A 19,068-nucleotide genomic window follows, 5' to 3' on the forward strand; every position below is an offset into this window, starting at 1 on the left:
TTGTTTGTGTCTAAATTAACCCTTGTGAAGATCAAATACTGAATTGCAGCTGTAAAAAAGTCACTGTATAGTATGATTGTTGAATGAAATACCCTTTGAATTCACTTCCAAATTTATTTGCCTTGAATAGGGAAATTACTGGAATAGCAGTCTCTTGCAATGGGTCTTCAGTTTTCACTACATCTCAAGGTGGGTATTCTCGTACAAGTGTCTCCTTGTAAGACACTGTGATGCAAACATTGCATCACTGTGTTATAATGTCTTGGCTTAATGAAGTTTCATGAACCATCAAAAATTCATACCACTCAAAGTATACTTTCTGCTTTTTGGATGGGATTTTCAAAAGTGCTTAGCATTGGCCTAGCTCTGCTGTTCTTGAATTCATGCGAGTAACTTCACTGAAAACAGAGTTAGGCCAATGCAGTGATTTTGAAAATCCCATCCTTAGTTTGTTTTTTTGACTTTTTCAATAAAGTAATCCACTTTTTGACCTCTAGACAGGCTTTAATGACCTGTCGAATGCAAAAATCTGTTTCAGCCTGTACTCTGGAGCCACCATCAGCGTTTCCATTATGTGTCTGTTTCTCTCAAAAAACATGTGAATAGATACAGGATTAAAAATCTTCAACAATGGGCTAATGTGGTGTGAAGGCTTCTTATCTGAATGAGTTTGGGATAGTCAGGTTATCCAGCTCATGCCAAATAAATGTTAATAAAACTGTGTGCCACATTACAATGTGTATTCTGCCATATATTTAACACACTTAAAACCGCTATAAAACCAATTTTAGGTCACTTTTTATATACATAGTTGTCATGCTGTTGAAGTTGCATCTTGAAAATTTGCAGGTGCCAAGTAACTGAGAAACTGATGATGCTGGTAACTTCTCTTTTCTAATGTTACAAAGTTCTTTGAGTGATTGCTCATGTGTATTCCACAGTAGGTGTGCATGCTCGCCACGTGCACCAGTGCTGGAAGTTTTTCCCCTAGCAGTACCCACAGGGGGGAGTGCCCCCTGCCTGGTGCGGTATAAGGGGAGCTGCATGCTCCTCCAAACCTCAGTTCCTTCTTGCCGCCAGTGAAGGTTTCCTCGGAACTGCTCTGCACCAGCTTTGCTGTAGCTCGTCCCCAGAACTGTTCGTTCGTTCAGCGTTGGTACCTGTAGTTAATTAGCTGTTTAGTTAGTTTAATTAGTCAGTGAGCCCGGGCCGCGGCATGTCCAGGGGTTTAAGTCTTGTGGCTCTTGTAGGTGTTCTATGCCAAGTAGTGACCCGCACACAGACTGTTTGCGCTGCTTGGGAGAAACCCATATCAGCGAAAGGTGCAAGATTTGCAAGTGATTTAAGCTTTGGACCAAAAGAGAAAGGGACATTAGGCTCCGGGCCATCCTGATGGAGTTGGCGCTGACCCTGACCCCAGCACGCCGCTCTGAACCGGTACCTGGCACCGCAGCGTCGGTACACGGTGACCCTCTGGTGCCATCGACCAATCGGCACCATTCCCTGTTCACGAGGCACGCCAAGAGGGCCAGGAAGACTTCCTCTTCGCAGCGGCACCGAGGGAAGTCTGAGACAGAGGCTAGGCCCACGTCAGGCTGTCCTTGATCCCCACTGGGCCCCAGGCCTCTGACTCACGTTGAGCGGAGTAGCCCGGCCCCTTCAGAACAGGCCTCTCTGGATGTCAGGATGCTGTCCACGCCTGAAGCCCTCCAGGTGGCCCGGGACGTTATGTCGATGCTGGTGCCTGGAGTGCCACCAATGTCGGCTCTGTGCTTCAGAGGCAAGCCGCCGCTGGGATCTTTGCAGTCGCCTCCAGCCCGGTACCAGTCTTGGTTGAGGGAACGTTCCCAACGCCGATCACCGCCCACCAATCGCTCGGGGCAGAGTCCAGGTGGATCATCCTCGACGTAGACCAAACTGTCTGGCTGGGTTCCGTCCAGATGGGACTCACGGCACCGCTCGTCCTCAAGGAGCGAATGTCGGCGGGACCGCGGCAGGCGTCGCCATCAGTCCTTGTCTTGGAGAGGGTACCGCAGTCAATCGCAGCATGGTCATTGACACTGTACTTGCTCGGACTCCCGCTCCAAGTCTCCGCCAAGACATCACAGCCCCAGGCATTGATAGCCGGCGTTTCGCTATCGCAGGTCCGCCCGTCAAGGCCGTTTGTGAAGCAGCTGTTACTGCCGGTACCGGTCCTCCATGTTGAGATCACGGTCTCGTAGCCATCATAGATCCCGACACCGCTGCTCCTCCCAGTCTAGAGACAGCAGCAGATCTTATGCCAGCCTGGTCTCCATTCATAGCCGTCCTTCGATGGGCCAGGCCAGCCAACCTGAACAGCCGGCCCCGCCAGTGCCACAGCAGGTGCAGTGGCACCGAGCATCGTGGCCAGCCCAATGGTAGCAGTGAGCATCGTGGCTTCCGGCGCAGCCCCCGGTGGGAGCTTGCTCGGTGGCCGGAGTTTCGGAGGCACCGTTGGCCTCCTTCTCCAGACCCCCGAGAAAGGAGGCGGTGGGACGCGTGTCCTCGGCACCATGCCTGGAGTCCGACCAGGTGGTGGACCCTCCGGTGCCGGCCAACACCCAAAGCACTGCACCGGCCTCTTCACCCTGCCCAGAGGAGGCGATTGCGGCCCCACCCCTCTCCATCCTGCAGGAGGACTTCAGGGCCCACCAAGAGCTCTTAAAGAGGGTGGCCGCAAGCCTCCACTTCCAGGCAGAGGAGATGGAGGAGCCCTCAGACTCCCTGTTTAACGTGTTTTCCCCATCAGCACCGGGTATGGTGGCCTTGCCTCTCCATGAAGGGGTGGCTAAGATTTCAAATGCCCTGTGGCAAACACCGGCCTCATTGGCCCTCATCTCTAAAAAGGTGGAACGCAAGTACTTCGTACCTGCTATGGGGCATGAATACTTGTATACCCACCTGGCGCCCAACTCCCTGGTGGTCGAGTCGGTCAACCGCAGGGAACAGCAGGGTCAGTCAGCCCCGACCGCAAACAACAAAGACTCTTGGAGACTGGACTCTTTCGGAAGGAAAGTTTATTTAATCTTCGAGCTTTCAGTTACGAGTGGCAAACCATCAGGCTCTCCTGGGCCAGTACGAATTCAATCTGTGGGGCTCCCTGCCCAAGTTTGAGGACTCCCTCCAGGAGCTTGATAGGAAGGAGTTCAAGGCGCTAGTGGAAGAAGGGGCAGCGGCCGCTAAGGCATCCCTGCAGGCAGCATCGGATGCTGCGGACATGGCCGCATGATCAGTGGCCTCCACGGTGTCCATGAGACAGGCTCCTGCTCTCTGGGCTGTCCAGCAAGGCACAGTCTTCCAGGCAGGATCTCTCATTTGACGGGAAAGCTCTGTTTGCGGAGGAAACGGATACAAGGCTGCATGGCATGAAAGACTCCCGCACAACCCTCCACACTCTGGGCCTCTATGTCCCGGCTCCAGTAAAACCTAAGTTCAAGCTGCAGCAGACTCCCGCCCAGGCCGCCCTCCCGAAGTACGAGGCCGCCCATTAAAAGGAGCGGGACTATAAGAGACGCCCTCAGAGGCAGTCTTGGCCCCTGGGTCTTCAAGGGCAAGCAGGCGGGGAAAAGGCGTTTTTGACGGGACACTCGGGGCACTCCACCAGCCCTCATCAGGGATCCACCCCCAATAAAGCTCCCCTTCTCCAACTGGTTGGGTGCTTTCCTCCCAGAATGGTTGCAGCTAACTTTGAACCAATGGGTCCTCAATACCATCTCCCGGAGTTACACCCTCCAGTTTACTTCCTCCCTGCCCAACCACCCCCCGCCTCCGCCCCCTTTGGGGGACCCCTCGCACGAAGCTCTAGCAGGAGGTGGGGTGGCTCCTAGGTCTAGGAGCGATAGGGGCGGTGCCCGAGGAGTTCGTGGGCAAGGGGTATTACTCCCATTATTTCCTTATCCCGAAGGCCAAAGGGCGGCTCAGGCCCATCCTGGGCCTCCAAGATCTGAACCAGTACATGGTGAAGCTCAAGTTCTGCATGGTCTCCCTGGCCTCCATTATCCCTTCCTGGATCCCAGGGATTGGTATGCTTCCCTCGATCTACAGGATACGTATTTCCACATCTACATATTCCAGGGGCACAGGTGCTTCCTCTGTTTCGTGGTGGGACAGAACCGTTACCAATTCACGGTCCTCCTGTTTCGTCTGTTCACTGCCCCCAGGGTGTTTTACAAAATGCATGTAGATGGTAGTAGCCTACCTCAGACGGCGGGGGGGGGTGGTCCAGATATTTCCCTCTCTGGATGATATCAGTGATGAACAACAAATCAGAATGTTTAAAGATTACACCTTCAGCATACCTCCGTTATCTTGGGTTACCTTTGAATATAAAACACTAGGACTGCCTTTCCCTTCAACTCCCTGTTCTCCTTCCTCATTCACTTCTTCAGAGTTAAGAAAGAAAAATGCTCAGTAGTTTCTGTATTTAACAGTAGCCTACAATGTGCCTCTTATAGTGACTTTTTAGAAGTGATGTATGCATCCCTTACTTGCTGTTAGAACTAAATATTTCAATATTCACACAGGAGCAAAAATTATTAGTTTAGGTTAGAGTATTGCAGTACAGTCCTGTTCTGTCTTCATAATTACCTTCCTAATGTTTGCATTAGATTCAACCTTGAAGATGTTTTCTAAAGAATCAAAAACACTCCAAAGAAGTATATCCTTTTCAAACATGGTGAGTAGTTGTCATCATTAAGGGAAGTCTTCCTGAAAGCTACCCACAGAAAGATGTCCCTTGTCAGCAGTATGTCAATGAAATGCCAGATTTGCCTTTGTTTCCTTCTCTCTCCAGCCTTCTGCATTTTCTCTTGCATGAGTAATTTACCGATGTGGGGTGAGGTTCAGTACTGTGCCTCCAAAGAAGCATAGCACAGCTCGCACCCTCCTAGGTTTGGGCTGCTCTGAGGCCCAGAGTAAACCTGGTGATGTAATTGAGACCGTCCAGGGGTCTGCCTATATTACATAAATTCATCACTGGTTGTCTAAGGCCAGCTATGCTGCCCCGAATCTCTGCAGCACTACATGCTCTCTCATGCCCCTGACATGTCCCCTGGACCAGGGCTTGGAAGGGGATCCTTGGAAGAACATCTTTTGTCTATCTTCCTCAGTTCTGTGCCAGGGGAGTTATCCTCCAGAGGGAGCTGAGTCTTTTAGAGCCTCTTTACACAGCTCCTGTCATTTTAGTTAACATAAAGGGTCTGGAGCAAGGGTGAGAATCTCACCTGTGGCATTGACTAGGCTGCTGCTACTTCTGGCTGTGACTGCTGTTTTCTTTTCTTTAGTACTTTTTTCCTAATCCTTGGCCAAGGAGCCAGTTTCTCTCATTAATGGGCCTTGTCTACACTGACATTTCTCTTAGTCTCCTACATTGCAGAAATGGTGAAACACCTAGCAGAGACTTGTAGCTGCCTTTCTGCCACTGTTACACCTAACCCTGCTTTGGGCAGGTGTAGCACGCAAGGCAATAAAAACACCAGCAACAGAACTACACAAATTCTCCCGCTGTTGCTGGTAGTGCTGCTGGTTCTATAACTGCAGCAGATTTCAGTAGACAAGCTAGTGTAGACAAAGGCCTTAGCACTAACAGCGCTGTCCTTCCTTAAATTGATAGATATTCTTCGCTTGTTCAGAGCTAACAGGGCTGCTTTTTTACTTATGCACTGCAGAGAGAATACCCTTTCACAATCAGAAAAATATAATCTTCCGTGCACCCCTTTTCATGAAAATACCGTTCTCTGGCTAGTAGTTATCATGAGATGGTTCTTTGGCAGTGTAAATATAGAACAAAAGCTTCCTTTTACTTCGGTGGTTTTAGGTGTGTTCAGTATTTGCTATGTCTCAAGTGGATAGGGAGCTGCAAAATTGAAAAGCTTGCTCATGCAAATAGGATGAAGCAACGCACTGTATTCTTGAAGCATGAACTAAGATTTACTGTATCCTCTATAACATACTGGAGGGAGTTGGAACTCTTAGGCAAAGCTGGTAACTCTTTTATGTTGACCATAGTGAATCCACCATCCTTTAGGGCAGTAAGAGTTCATCTCGGTCACCATCTTTTTTTTTTTTTTTTTTTTTTTTTTTTGAGAACATGAAATGCATAGGATGTAGATACTGTTTGGTTTTTTTCCAAATACGTGCTAATGCACTTTAATTGACTTCTATGCTATCTGGCACTAAATTGAACACTGCTCTGTTTTCCTTATAGGCCTTGTCATCTTGTTTAATCTTACCGGGAGATACCACTGTCATAAGTTCTTCGTGGGACAATCATATGTGTGTATTTATTTTGTGGATTATATTTAATCATACCGTTTTTGGGTAACTGTGCTTTATGAAACTTCTTTTGAGAACATGGAAGTAAGTCGCTGTCGGGAAACATTTACTCTTTTTCTATATTTTTTTTTTTTTTTTTTTTTTTGGCCAATTTCTATCTGTTATTTAGAAATTGTAGAAGCTAAATTATTTTAACTTATTTAAAACCTATAAAAGTTTGCTCTCTAAAGCTGTACTTTCAGAACTAATACTTTTTTCCTGATAGCTATTTTTATTCAGTCGCATTTGGAAGACGGCAAGACACCCTAATGGGACATGATGATGCCGTCAGCAAGATCTGCTGGCATGATAATCGCTTGTATTCTGCATCTTGGGACTCCACTGTAAAGGTTTGTATGTCAGCCACTTTACTATTTATACTCATGGTTTTCATTAAGGTGATCGTGGAATACTCCAGAGTTCGTGATAGTAGCTTTCCTGTTTCTAACAAAGATTGCTGTAATTGTGTCTTTATGTCCTTTATAATTAAGGCTGCAAGTTTGTCACGGAAATCATGGATTCTGTGACTTTCCGTGACTTCTGCAGCGGCTGGCCCTGGGGCTGCCCAAGCTGCTCAGGTGGCCCCTGGGCCAGCTGCACCGGCCGCTGCTAGGCAAGTCTTGGGTCACTGTCTCCTCCCCCCAGCAGCAGCAGGAGTTTGGGAGGGGTGCTGGGGGTTGGGGTACAGGAGGGGGTGAGGGCTCTGGGAAGTGCTTACCTCGGGGGGGCTCCCCGGAAGTGGCAACATCCCTCTGCTCCTAGAGGGTGGCACAGCCAGGGGGCTCTGTGTGCTGCCTCCACCTGCAGGCACCACCTCCTCAGCTCCCATTGGCCATGGTTCCCGGCCAAAGGGAGCGGAGGAGGCAGCGTGCAGAGCTGCATGGCCGCACCTCTGCCTAGGAGCTGAGGGATGTCGCCGCTTCCAGAAAGGCATGAAGCCAGGAGGGAGCCTGTCAGCCCCACCAACCCTCTCCCCTCTTTCCCCCCCCCCCCCCCCCGCACCAACCGGGATCCCAGGCCGCCCTCCCTCCCACGAGCACCCATGGCACCTCTGGGCCGCCCCTTTCCCCAAGAGTTAGTTAGGGGTCTATAGTACAAGTCACGGAGAGGTCACGGGCCGTGAATTTTTGTTTACTGCCCGTGACTTTTATTAAAAATACCCGTGATTAAAACGTAGCCTTATTTGTAATAGCCCAGTGGTTTTCAACCTTTTTTCATTTGTGGACCCCTAAAAAATTTCAAATGGAGGTGTCTTTGGAAATCTTAGACATATTCCACAGGTTGAAAATCACTATTCTATGGTAATGACAACTTTTGCGGACCCCTTAGACATAGTCTACAAACCCCCAGGGTCCCACAGGTTGAAAACCACTGTAAAAACCACTGTACCTTAAATCCACTCAAAAGTTAAAGGTAATGCAGTACTTAAGTGGAATATCTTGCAATGATGCCAGTGCTCTATGATCTGCATTGACTATCTATTGGGCTTTGAGTAGAAATTAAGGTGTTGGCTTTGCCTTATGACCATTAAATGGGATAAGATCTGCCTAATTAAAATATCACCTTCCCCTGTCTAATACTGTCATAGTTAGAATCGGAGACCTCCCCCCAAACATTTGTTTTAAGAGGGGGAGCATTTGGAATTTTGAAATTTGTCACTGCCCTTAAGGGCATTCTGCAAAGTCTGTCTGTTTGGTGGATTGTTTTATCATGTTTTCTTGCTCAGTGGGTAGAGGATGCTTCTGTTTGGTTCAGTGGAATCTGCTGCTGCTGCTACTGACTGTTTTTAATTGTTATAGACTAAGTTCTTTGTGATTTGTCAAGAGAGCTTAGAACAGGCAGATTTAATGTTTAAACCAAAACAAGTAAAAGGAAGAATAATTCTGAACTTAGAAACAAGGAGGAAGTTTCTTGAACTGACCTTTGTACAGTTGAACTGAGCTTTGTACAGCTTTTAGTTAGCATAAACAACTTACCTTGCGGTGACAGAGCTAGGTAATTAAAAGAAAAGTTAACATGACTAGTTGTCCTAATGCTTGTTTAAACAAACTGCAATGTTGGTATTCTAGGTGTGGCACTGCGTTCCTGCAGAGGTTCTGGGCACCAAAAGACATCAATTTGAATTGCTTGCTGAGTTAGAACATGATGTTAGTGTGAGTATGGAAATGTACGCATATATAACTTCTAATCAATCAAAGACTATAGTCTGGAGTTACTTGACAACATCTCAATTAAGCTTTTAAAAGATCTGGCATAAACCAACAAAAGTGAAAATTCTGAATTAAGACTACCATTCATCAAAGGCTGCCAGTTGCTAGATATTGCAAGAATGCCAAGACTAGAATGGACTAGAATAGTCAAAGGGGAAAGTGAAAGCTAACTCCAAATATTTTTCTCTTTTCTTAAAAGAACTGGTTCAAGCGTCCACTTCTGGAGAGTGGAAAGGTTGTATAAACAAATGGGTTTTCTTATTATTGGTCTGGCACTACTTGTGGTGTGTGCAAAGGGTTCATGGGCTCTTTCAATAAATCAGAATAAATTTGTCTGAAGTATTTGCATCCTCATGCCTTCTGCACAAATACCAAATTTGCCTGTTTAGCGTTTTTAGGTAAAAGTCTGACTTGTTTTCCATGTTTTGTACTTTGCTATGATCTATGTTATCATAAACACCACTGTGAATATCTAAATACGTTGTATGTGTTTGGCTCAAACATACAATTAAAAATAAATATGGGCAGATACTGGAATATAAACGTACACAAATCCGTTAACTTGTAACATCATTCCTGCAGAGTATTTAGAACACTTGTATTGAAATTTCTTAAACCTCTCAGTGGATTTATTTATAGATCACAAGGAGGCAACAATGCCTGGTAAAATTTACCAACAGCATCCAAGGATATCAAAAACAGATGGGTTGGGCAAAGCGCAGGCTAGTGGTTTTTTAGACCTGCTTGCTATGGTTAAACATTTCTTTGACTGATTACAGCCTACATTTCTAATTAGTTATCTTCTCTTGGATAAGATCTTAAATCTCAATTCAAATGTCTGATTCTGCAAGGAAAAAGAACGCTTATAAATCTGCTTAAGACTCCATTTCCTGCTCGCATATAGTTGGCAAGGATTTTACATTTTAAAAAAAAGTCGGGATTTTATATAAAAATATGTAATCAACTGATGTCATAATTGGATACTTATGGAAGACAGGCTTGCTTTATGAACATTTAAAGGTCTATCAAGAATGCCCATGTGAGAGCCGAGTAAAGGAATAATGTGGTACTTAATTGTCTAGGTAAATACTATCAACCTAAATGCTGCAAATGCAATGCTGGTGTCCGGAACCAAAGAAGGCACTATTAGTATTTGGGATGTTACTACTGCCACTATGTTGCACCAACTTTCATGTCATTCAGGGACCGTGTATGATGCTGCTTTTAGTCCTGGTATGTTGTGTTTAAGTCTCTTCTAATATGCAGGTGTTGAGAGAGATGAGAATTGCTAGAGGAATCTCTGTCTTTGTATAGCTCTACTGTATATTGATACCTAGATTTTTAACGTAATTGTAGAGTTTTAGATCTTCAGTTATAGTCAGACACAAATCTCCAGTCTCCAGGTTTTCAGTGCTTTACCATACTTGATGATAGAATACTTTTCTGGGCTAGTTATAAATTGCTTCAGTTTTTTTGCTTGAAGATTTACTTACTCCTCATTATCTGAGATGTGACTGAAATAACTGCTTTTAATTAAAGCATGTTTTCTGACCTACCTAACTGATGTGCAATATTAGTCATCATTCCTTCCTTTGACCACTGGAAATATTAGATATGCAGTACTGTACATGTTTAATACATTTAATTTTTGTATAGACAGCAGACATCTGCTCAGCACAGGAGAAGATGGCTGTTTTAAAGTAATAGATGTGCAAACTGGAATGCTCATCTCTTCTATGGCCTCAGAGCAGCCTCAAAGGTAATGCTGAGAAAAAGCTCTGTGTGAAGCGCAACCCCTTCTAGCTACAGTGGCTGTATGGATAATTGATAGTTATGTCTCTGAATTATAGTGGGGGCAGGAAGTGGACATCTGTGTTTGCATCAAATGCCCAAAGGGAATGTGGAAATGACACACATATGAAACACTTCTAAGGTATATGTCATCTAGGAGAAACGGGGTCATCTTAACAAGAGATGCATGTATCAACAGATGGAAGTGCAAAGGTTGGGATTCTGTGTGCAGTGTCTGCTGCCGCCACAGTTTCTCAACTTGGATGCTACAGCTAGGCACTTCTATAAATGACCAGCCTGTCAGATGTGCTAAGCAGCTGCAGTTTTCACTGAAATTAGTGAGAGCTGACACTGAAAATTGCTACGATTAATAGATGCAAGTTTGTGTGTAGTTCAGCAGCTGTAAAGCATCTTGGATTCAAAACTTGTTAGTTTTGTAGTACACCAAAAACTATAGAAGTGTCAGCCTTGTTATCTTACACTGAAGAAAGTATCAGTTTTAACTTGAGGGGCTCTCTCTCACCTCTCTCTACTCAGACTGATCTAGTGTTTCAGAGTATAGAGCAATACGATTTGTGCTCTAAACTATCGACAGCCAGTTTTCTTCATTTTTAAAACTTTCCCTTTACCCTTGCACCTAACTCACATTGCTTAATTCATAGTGCAGCATTGGCCTCAGTGCTAAGTAGAACAGTTTCTTTTATGCATAGGTGATGGACTAAACTAACAGGTAGAAGAGTCTTAAATAATGCTGCCACTTAATGCAAGTGGGATAAAAGATTACCGAATTATTTTGCAGATGTTTCAAATGGGATGGACATACTGTTTTATCAGGAAGCCAGTCTGGAGAATTATTGGTTTGGGACCTTCTTGCAGGAAAAGTTATTGAAAGAATCAAAGGACATACAGGTGTGTGTGCAGTACTGTGTAATCTCCTCGGGCCAGATCTACAAAGGAACTTAGGTGCCTAAACCCCAGTTTCAGGGGCCTACGTCCCAGATTTAGGCTCCCCTGTGATCCCTGTGGTGCCACCTACTCCTGTGGCGTCTAAACTCACTCAACCCCTAAATTTTTGCTGTAAATGTTCCCGCAGCACCTATGTTTCTGCCTCTGCACGTGCAGACTGCTGCCTCCCTCTAGGTGTCTGGACACCTATCTCCTGTCTAGGCCCCAGCACCATCCACAAATGGGGGGAAGATAGGTGCTACTCTGCCTATCTTGTCTGCAGAGCCTGATCTGGTAGACATGCTCAGAGCAGCCTGACTACACACACAGCAACCAGAGTGTGGCGGGGAGGAGGACTCTCTCTTTTAACCTTCAGCACAATGGCTAGGGTACTCCCCAAGACGGTGGGAGACCCAGGCGAGTCTCTCCTATTGAATCTGTTCCACTTTAATTCAATGTTTGAATAATTAAATATGAATTGGGCCAGAGGAAGTGAGGTCATGTCTACAGTATGGGCGCTACAGTGACACTGTTACAGTGTTGTAGCTCTGTAGTGTAGATACTTCCTACCGCAGCAGAAGGGGTTTTTCCTTCATTATTGATGATCCACTTCTCCGAGCAGCAGAATGCTACGCCGGGGGTTCGGTTGGCTTAACTATAGTGCTAAGGGGGTGTGAAAAATTCACACCCTTGAGTGATGTAACTAGGTGAATCTAAATTTTAAGTGTAGACCAGGTCTCAGGGTGACTATATAGTCCACTGGCTTCAGCGCTCAACTGAGTGGGGGGAGCCCCCTCTTCGAATCCCTTCCCTCATCAGGCAGAGGGGGAATTGGTCTGTGATCTTCTGCATCTGAGGTGAGTGCTCTAACCATTGAGCTAGTGGTTATAAGGGAGGTCCTCCTCCTTCTCTTGTTTTGTGTGGAATGAGACAGGCACCTAACTTATTGCTGCAAAAAGGGGCTTAGGCACCTAAGCTGCCTGACTTCAGGAGAGGGGTTTCTGGCTGTGGGTCATAGGCAGAGAAGGGCACCTTGCTCCATGAGAAGGGGGGGACTGAGGATACACCCCTCTTATTGGCATCTCCCCTTGGCTGGCTTGCACAGCTCCTCACCTAGCGTGCTGGCTTTTGTGGAACCCCTTCTCTCTCTCTCTCTCCCCATGTTGTGTACTGTGAGCCCAGGCACCTAATTCAGGCTTTGTGGACCCCATTGTTCCAGTGATTTTCTAGGCACCTAAAAGTTAAGCATTGCAACACCCTACATACCTTTGTGAATCTGAGTCCCAGTTCTGTGCAAGGTTCCTTTTTCCAGAGGAGCACTGTACTCTGACATGGGTCACAGAACAGTTACAATTTCTGACACCGTCGCCAGTTTAGGTGAACTGGAATTTCGAATCAAATGACAGTTGGATCAGATGCTAAATTTAAGACCATAGAAAGTCTCCCATTGGCTTTAGTGGAAGATGAAGAGGACCCTTCATCTCCCTTTATAATGCTGCTGGCCCACGAATAATGGATGATCTGCCCCTTGGTGACCTGATGGGAAGAAGAAAGAAAAGATTAACAGGAGAAATGTTGATTTCTACTGATTTGGATGTTGCAGTGGTACTGATGAAAACAGGATGCTCTAATAGCATGCAAGGTCTAGTATACTCCAGCTATGGCAAAATACCCAGGTTTCGGCCGCAGATGTGAAATTTTGGGAAAGTCAGAGTTTGTATTTTCCACATTTAATAAAACCTTATTTTGAAAAAATCTGTCCAAAGTCCATATATTTATTTTGATGTCAAATTCAATTTTACAGTCAGCACACTTTAAGGTTTTGGTGTGTTAGTCTGACTCAAACCTGTTTCAGGGCATCTAAAGGCTTGAAGATAATACTATCTAGCATCAGTTTGCTTGTAAGGTTTCCCTTGCTCTTATGAGGGCTGGAAACAGCAGTGTAATAAAAGCTTACTTGTGGAATTCAGCTCTGCATGGAGGGGTGGAATCTCAGCAAACACACGGTTTCTGGCCATATGCTCCCACTGAAGTGTATTGTAGGATTGTGTAGGATGCCAACTCTGATTTTAACATGTGAGAAATGGGTCAAGTGGCAGGGGCTAAGAATGCTGTGAAGGGTCCTCTGAAAGTTGGGCTAAAGGAAAACTCTTGTAGCCTTCGGCCAGTTGACTAGAGTGGAAATGGCTGTGGCTAAATTGACTCATCCAGTTCAAAAGACTGCTAAGGATATGCAGTGTGCTAGAGTTAAGTATACGTACTGTAAATGAGATCACTGGTCCTCACTGAGCATGCTCAAGCAAGAGAAATTTTAAGGCTGTGCTGTTAAATGCTATTAATTTGATCAAAACTATCCATCGAATACCTCCTGCAAACTTGTTTTTACAATAGTACTCTTCTGATTTGTTCACACTTCTCAGATATTCCCACTGTATTTGTATCTAACACAAAATTCAATTATCTGTTTTTCTCAGGTGCTGTAACATGTATGTGGATGAATGAGCAATGCAGCAGTATTATCACAGGAGGGGAAGATAAACAAATCATGTTCTGGAAACTGCAATATTAAGTGCCTTTTCCCTACAGATACTTAAATGAACTCAACATATTTTAAACCAAACTTCGTAAAGGAACTTACCCATGTGCAATGATGGCTGCTGAAGGTCAACCAAAATAGAAAGCTTGGTTTATCTAAAACTTTCTAGCTTATGGTGACTTCATTTAAAGCTCTTGTACTGTAATTTCCATACTGTAATATTTTTGTTTGTATTTCATTAAGGCTGTCATATTGTCTCAACTTGAAAATGCTTGTCTTCATTTGAGATGAGACTTATTTTTCTGTAATTAGAGATTTTAACTTGCAATCACTGTGTGATCTACTTGAACTGCATCAAATAGGGTAGTGTATGTTTAAATCAATAAAGCAAGCCTCTCTTATTTCTGCAAGGACCACGTTCATATCACTTTTTTTTAATTGGAAGCTTCTAAGCAAAAGCCCTTTCATAAACCTCTGTGCTCTCTACAAATTTATTAGAAGGAAACATAATCTTCCCTTAGCCCTACCACTCTGAAGAGTCTTTCTCATCTATCACACCTACCTGCTTCCTAGTATAGTAGAACCTCCAATTTCTTGTGTTGAACAGGGGCTAAAGGAGGAATCTTTACTCATGAACAAAGTGTTTCTATACCTGAGGCAGCTGTCATACTTTAATCACCTACAGGACAGCTGCAGTAGCTCCCACTTTGTGCAGGAGAAACATTTGTTCTGCTCCAAGGGAGCAGAATTGGGGGTTGTGAGAAAGAGGTTACTTACCAATAACTTGTTCTTCCAGTTGCCTTTGTATATTCACACTGGTGCCTCTTGGTGTTGAGCTGCAGAGTCACCATAGGGGTGGACATGTGCATTCAAATGCAATGGTGATTTCAGCACCTTACTCCTCCATGTGTCCTCCCAAACTCGAGTTCTGGGTTTTTTTTGTACAATGCAGAGGGGAAGATGCAAGTAGTGTGATGGCAGAAGGGACCTGTGTACCCTCAGCAGGGGGAGATTAGTGCCCCATGATGGACAGTGAATGAGGAGTTCTGTAGATGAATGTGGACTAGCACTGCTCTCCCAACTGGGCATGAATGTGAAGTCTGATTAATAGTGCTTGCTGATTGTATGGCTGGTGCTGCTCTGTGAATAGGAATGTGCCTGAAAAAAGCCCCAGATGCTGCAGCAGCTCAGGCAGGAGTGCATTTTAATCCCAGGAGCATTGTGGTTCTAGCTAAACTGTCACCTCACTGTATACATCTTTGTATCCTTCCAAGGAGTGTCAAGTTAGAGCTGAACCCTAGGTTACCAATTGATTCCCTTTGTTCCACTGGCAGAATCTAGTAAGGGGCACCATGATTAAAACTTGGAAAAATATTTTGCCCAAAACTTTCCCAGTAAAAAAATAGATTGTTAAATTGAAAATTTTGCCAAATTGTTGTGGGTGTTTTTTTTTTGTGAGGGACCTTTTTTAAAAAAAGAAATTGAAGGGTTTTGACACTTTGGAAATACTTCCATTTTTGAATGTTAAATGCTCAAAGTTTAAACATTTTATTTTTTAATTCAGTTTTGGTTTGACCCAAAATTAATTTTATAATTGCCAGAAAACTGAAAAGTTGGTTATTCACTTAGCTGTCCTTGTGGTGTCCCACAAGCTGGTAAGAAAGAGCCAGGCAAACTTGATGATTGGCCATTCAGAATCTACTGAGCCAGAAGCAAAGGCATTCTGCCTGAAGATCCATTTCCTGCTACTCTAGTCAATGGTCATTGTGATGGGTTTGGTCACAAACCCCCTTGGGACTGTCTATGCTGGGGCAGATGTAATGTCCTGGTGAAGGAGCTGGTCTCTTAGCTTCAGTAAGAGCCTTCATGGAATACTGCATGTAAGGACACAGGAGAAGCTAGAGTGGATGCTGCATTATGGTGTTTCCATGATGCCTGATCTGAGGATAGAAACAGTATTCTGAGATCAAGTCCTGGGATCCTCCAAACTGATGATGTGGAAGGGGCTCAGGATACCAGATTAGCACTGAAGAGCTAGGTGTGGGACAGCATCAAAATGCAGCTGGCAAAATGGCCATTAGGCACTGTACTCAGATGGTGTCCTTGGGATTTGTAATGGTGAAGTGTTCAGGTTCATCAGTGCTGAGAGGTCCAGTGGATGAGATGTGTGGAAAAGAGGTGACAACTGCCATTTGAGAGGCCCCATACCAATCCTATATTGATGGGAGAGTGTGCTTCCTCTTATTTACATCTCCCACCCTTGTGGGGAGCTGTCCTTCCTTTTTCTCCTTCCCAGAGGGTACTCTGATGGGTCCTGTGGAGCAGTTATCAGTGCTGGAGGACAGGCCCAGTACAGGACTCAGAGCTGGTGCAGACAGCAGTGGTGCTGGTTTAAGAGGTAAGACCTGAGTCTACACAAGAGCTTTTGTAGCCTTGTGAAACAGGATGCCTTCATCTCAGTGCTGTACTATGAATCAACATTGGGATAAAGCAGTGTTGGCTGATTCACCCCATGAGTGGTACTGATGAACTCCCACCTCTTTGGTGGAAGGGTGTGCTGAAGCCAAAGTAGGGGGGGGTTGTATCTTCCACCCCACCAGGGAAGTACTCAGCCCTGAGGCTGCACTTGGGCTATGTACATTCTAAGGCCTGGGACCTCAAGTCTCAATCCCTGTTCATCTGAAGAGTAAGGGTACAGCAGACTGGGTGAAGCCTACTCACCTCCATGATGTACAAAGAGCATCAGCTATGGGTGTCAGATACCAGCATAGTCTATACTGCAGCTGGGAGCAAGCTTCCCACCTCAGCTAGATAGATTTGTACCAACAGGCTTGAGCTAGCAGTATGGACATTGCATGAGAATGCTTGAGAGCCCATGCTGCAATGACATCACTGCTATTTTTAGCATACTAGCTCAAGCCCCACACCCATGAGTCTGGTCTAGGTGATTTACCTCCAGCTACAGGACAGCCTGATGGGAAGTGGCTCAGGCCTCAACACAGTCCCAGTAGAAGACTGAGTGCTTGCAGGACAAGAAAATGGACTATTTAACTGAACAGTACCCCCTCTCCCAGAATCTTGCCCAAGGCAGTGCTATTGCTTGACAGCAGGGGGAGTCAATCCCACAAGGATGTACAGAGACAGTTTGAAGAACAATGGGGGCATAAATGCCATCCCTTCCCTGTTGCAAACCTACATAGGGAATTTGAATGAAGCACTACTGCCTAGGCCACCTAACTCCCCCATTTAGACTTCCTTTCACACCCATACACACTCAGCTGTGGGTACAGATGAAGCCTCCTAGATCCTGATGCTCCCCCAGAGCTAATGGCCTCACTCACATCTCAACCCAAGTGGGAGTCTCTTCAGCCCCTATCTCTGCAGTGGCATCTGAGCACCAGGAGGCATTCAGAGAACATGCCTACATGGTGGCAGCTAGGGCTAAGCAGGTAGCCTAGCGCTTAGGAAAAGCACCTGGGATATGGAAGATCTAGGTTTGAAATCCCTTCTGATTTAGCCTACCTACTGAGCAGAAACCATAAAGGGCTGTGCCTAACTCTCTTTGAGGGGTAAGGCTTAGGTCCCCCTCCTTCCCTCAGCATTTCCTACTAACTAGCTTGGTTTGCTGGCATCTGGGAGTTAGGCTCTTTGTCTCAATGACTTGGCCACAAAGGCATTTAGGTGCCTAAGTCCCACAAGAAATCAATGCCATGGCAGGGAATCTGACTCCCTTTCCACTGCCTCTTTCCTGTCAGGCTGACTCCTAGAATAATTATGGCATGCATCTGCTTCTCTTTAGGAAGGGAGGTATTTTTTTTCCCTTCATGAGCAGCAACAACTTGATTGAGCCTGAACTGCTATGGCATTTTATTAAAGAGTGGGAATTTAGCACATTCTCCTTCAACAGTCCCCCAAATCAGCACCAACCCTTTGCCCAAAAAAAAAAAAAAAATTGATCAATAAGTTCACTGCAACAGTGATGATTTGCAGCTTGCAAACAACCTGAAATAACTGAGTAGTTATGATTGGTGAGGCCTGAGAAACTTAAACCACCCATCACGGAAGTCAATTACACCCACACAGACATTCCCTCCTCTCAAACAGATCACGAGGGAGTTGTCATCTGATTTTACCAGAGTCTTGCTTGAAAGCTTTCCTTCCCACCATTTTTCAGAAAGCAAGTTTAGTGTGAAAGACCAGTAGGTTCTTGACAAGGAGAGTGCACAATTAGCTGTATGTACCAGAACAATCACATAAATGACCCAACCTCAAAATAGGCAAAGACTTCTGTACTGGAATTGGTTTAGGAGCACCTCAGCCTCTAAAAACTTTAGCTTAGAAGATTTAGGAAGCAATGGTCAACCCAATGCTCAAATAGTTGGTGTCCTGGTGTAGGAGCACAAAGCAGGACAAAATTTGTGCCAATCATTGGCCTATGGCATCATCTGGCTCCATTTCATTAGTAAATATGGGAAATGGGGCACTATCCCTCATGCAAGTATGAAAAACATTTCAGCATGCATTAAACCTCCATTTCAAACTGTGAGAAGAATGTAATGTTTGTAGGTGCCTAGATTTTCTGTTAAAAACACTTAAAATTAGAAGTAATTTCACTAATTACACTTTCTGCTGAATGCCTTTTATTTACTTATTTCTAAATGTTTTTCCCCTATTGCTATGTCAGACCCCCAAAGAAACAGGACAAGCTAACTCCATAAAGGGGAAAGAATGAAATTGACACCACACCCACCCACCCACCCAATACAGGATGCTCTTTATAATACTTTTGTTCTGTAAATATTCCACTTACATCAATTAGTTATTTGCAACAGTAGGTAATGTGTCTGTTTAAGTTAACAGTGTCCCTTTAAGTCTAAAAAGCTCTGGGACTGTTTCAAACCAAGACTGCTGCTAGCCAAAACCATTTACAGGAAAAGGAAACCATTTCTACACTAACCCATTGGAGCTGCTTATAATGTACAGCTATTTGAATTGTAACATTTAACATAGGGGAGATTTAGACTCCCACTGAACTACCAATAGAAAGAACCAACTCTTCCTTGAACGAATGCTTCAATTTTTCAGATGCCGACCAGGAACAGCATTTTGCGAAGTATCAATTTTAATTTTATTTGGATATACTTCCTGGTCAACACTTACCCTTAAACTCAGTTTGCTTGAATAGTTATCAATCAACAAAGTTACTCTGCAGTTTTAAAATGTTCATCCTACATCTTAAAAAAATATCCAAAG

The 19,068-nt window shown here is 44.9% G+C and overlaps 1 protein-coding gene across 5 annotated transcripts in view; it reads left to right on the forward strand.

Moving 5' to 3' along the window:
• NSMAF (neutral sphingomyelinase activation associated factor) overlaps nucleotides 1-14,209 on the forward strand; it is a 57,107-nt gene extending 42,898 nt beyond the window's left edge. The window contains exons 23-31 of one of the 5 annotated variants that reach the window (XM_074944339.1): nucleotides 131-189; nucleotides 4,629-4,696; nucleotides 6,227-6,294; nucleotides 6,560-6,683; nucleotides 8,403-8,486; nucleotides 9,626-9,776; nucleotides 10,200-10,302; nucleotides 11,134-11,243; nucleotides 13,754-14,209. In XM_074944339.1, the coding sequence (XP_074800440.1) occupies nucleotides 131-189; nucleotides 4,629-4,696; nucleotides 6,227-6,294; nucleotides 6,560-6,683; nucleotides 8,403-8,486; nucleotides 9,626-9,776; nucleotides 10,200-10,302; nucleotides 11,134-11,243; nucleotides 13,754-13,848 (862 nt within the window). In that variant the 3' untranslated portion in view covers nucleotides 13,849-14,209. Of the gene's footprint in view, nucleotides 1-130; nucleotides 190-4,628; nucleotides 4,697-6,226; nucleotides 6,684-8,402; nucleotides 8,487-9,625; nucleotides 9,777-10,199; nucleotides 10,303-11,133; nucleotides 11,244-13,753 lie in introns of those variants that run through there. The other 4 variants (XM_074944341.1, XM_074944340.1, XR_012638036.1 and 1 more) reach the window with 4 other exon arrangements.
• Nucleotides 14,210-19,068: the final 4,859 nt, after the last annotated feature.

The sequence above is a fragment of the Natator depressus genome, chromosome 2 (assembly GCF_965152275.1).
Source record: "Natator depressus isolate rNatDep1 chromosome 2, rNatDep2.hap1, whole genome shotgun sequence".
Lineage (NCBI taxonomy): Eukaryota > Metazoa > Chordata > Testudines > Cheloniidae > Natator > Natator depressus.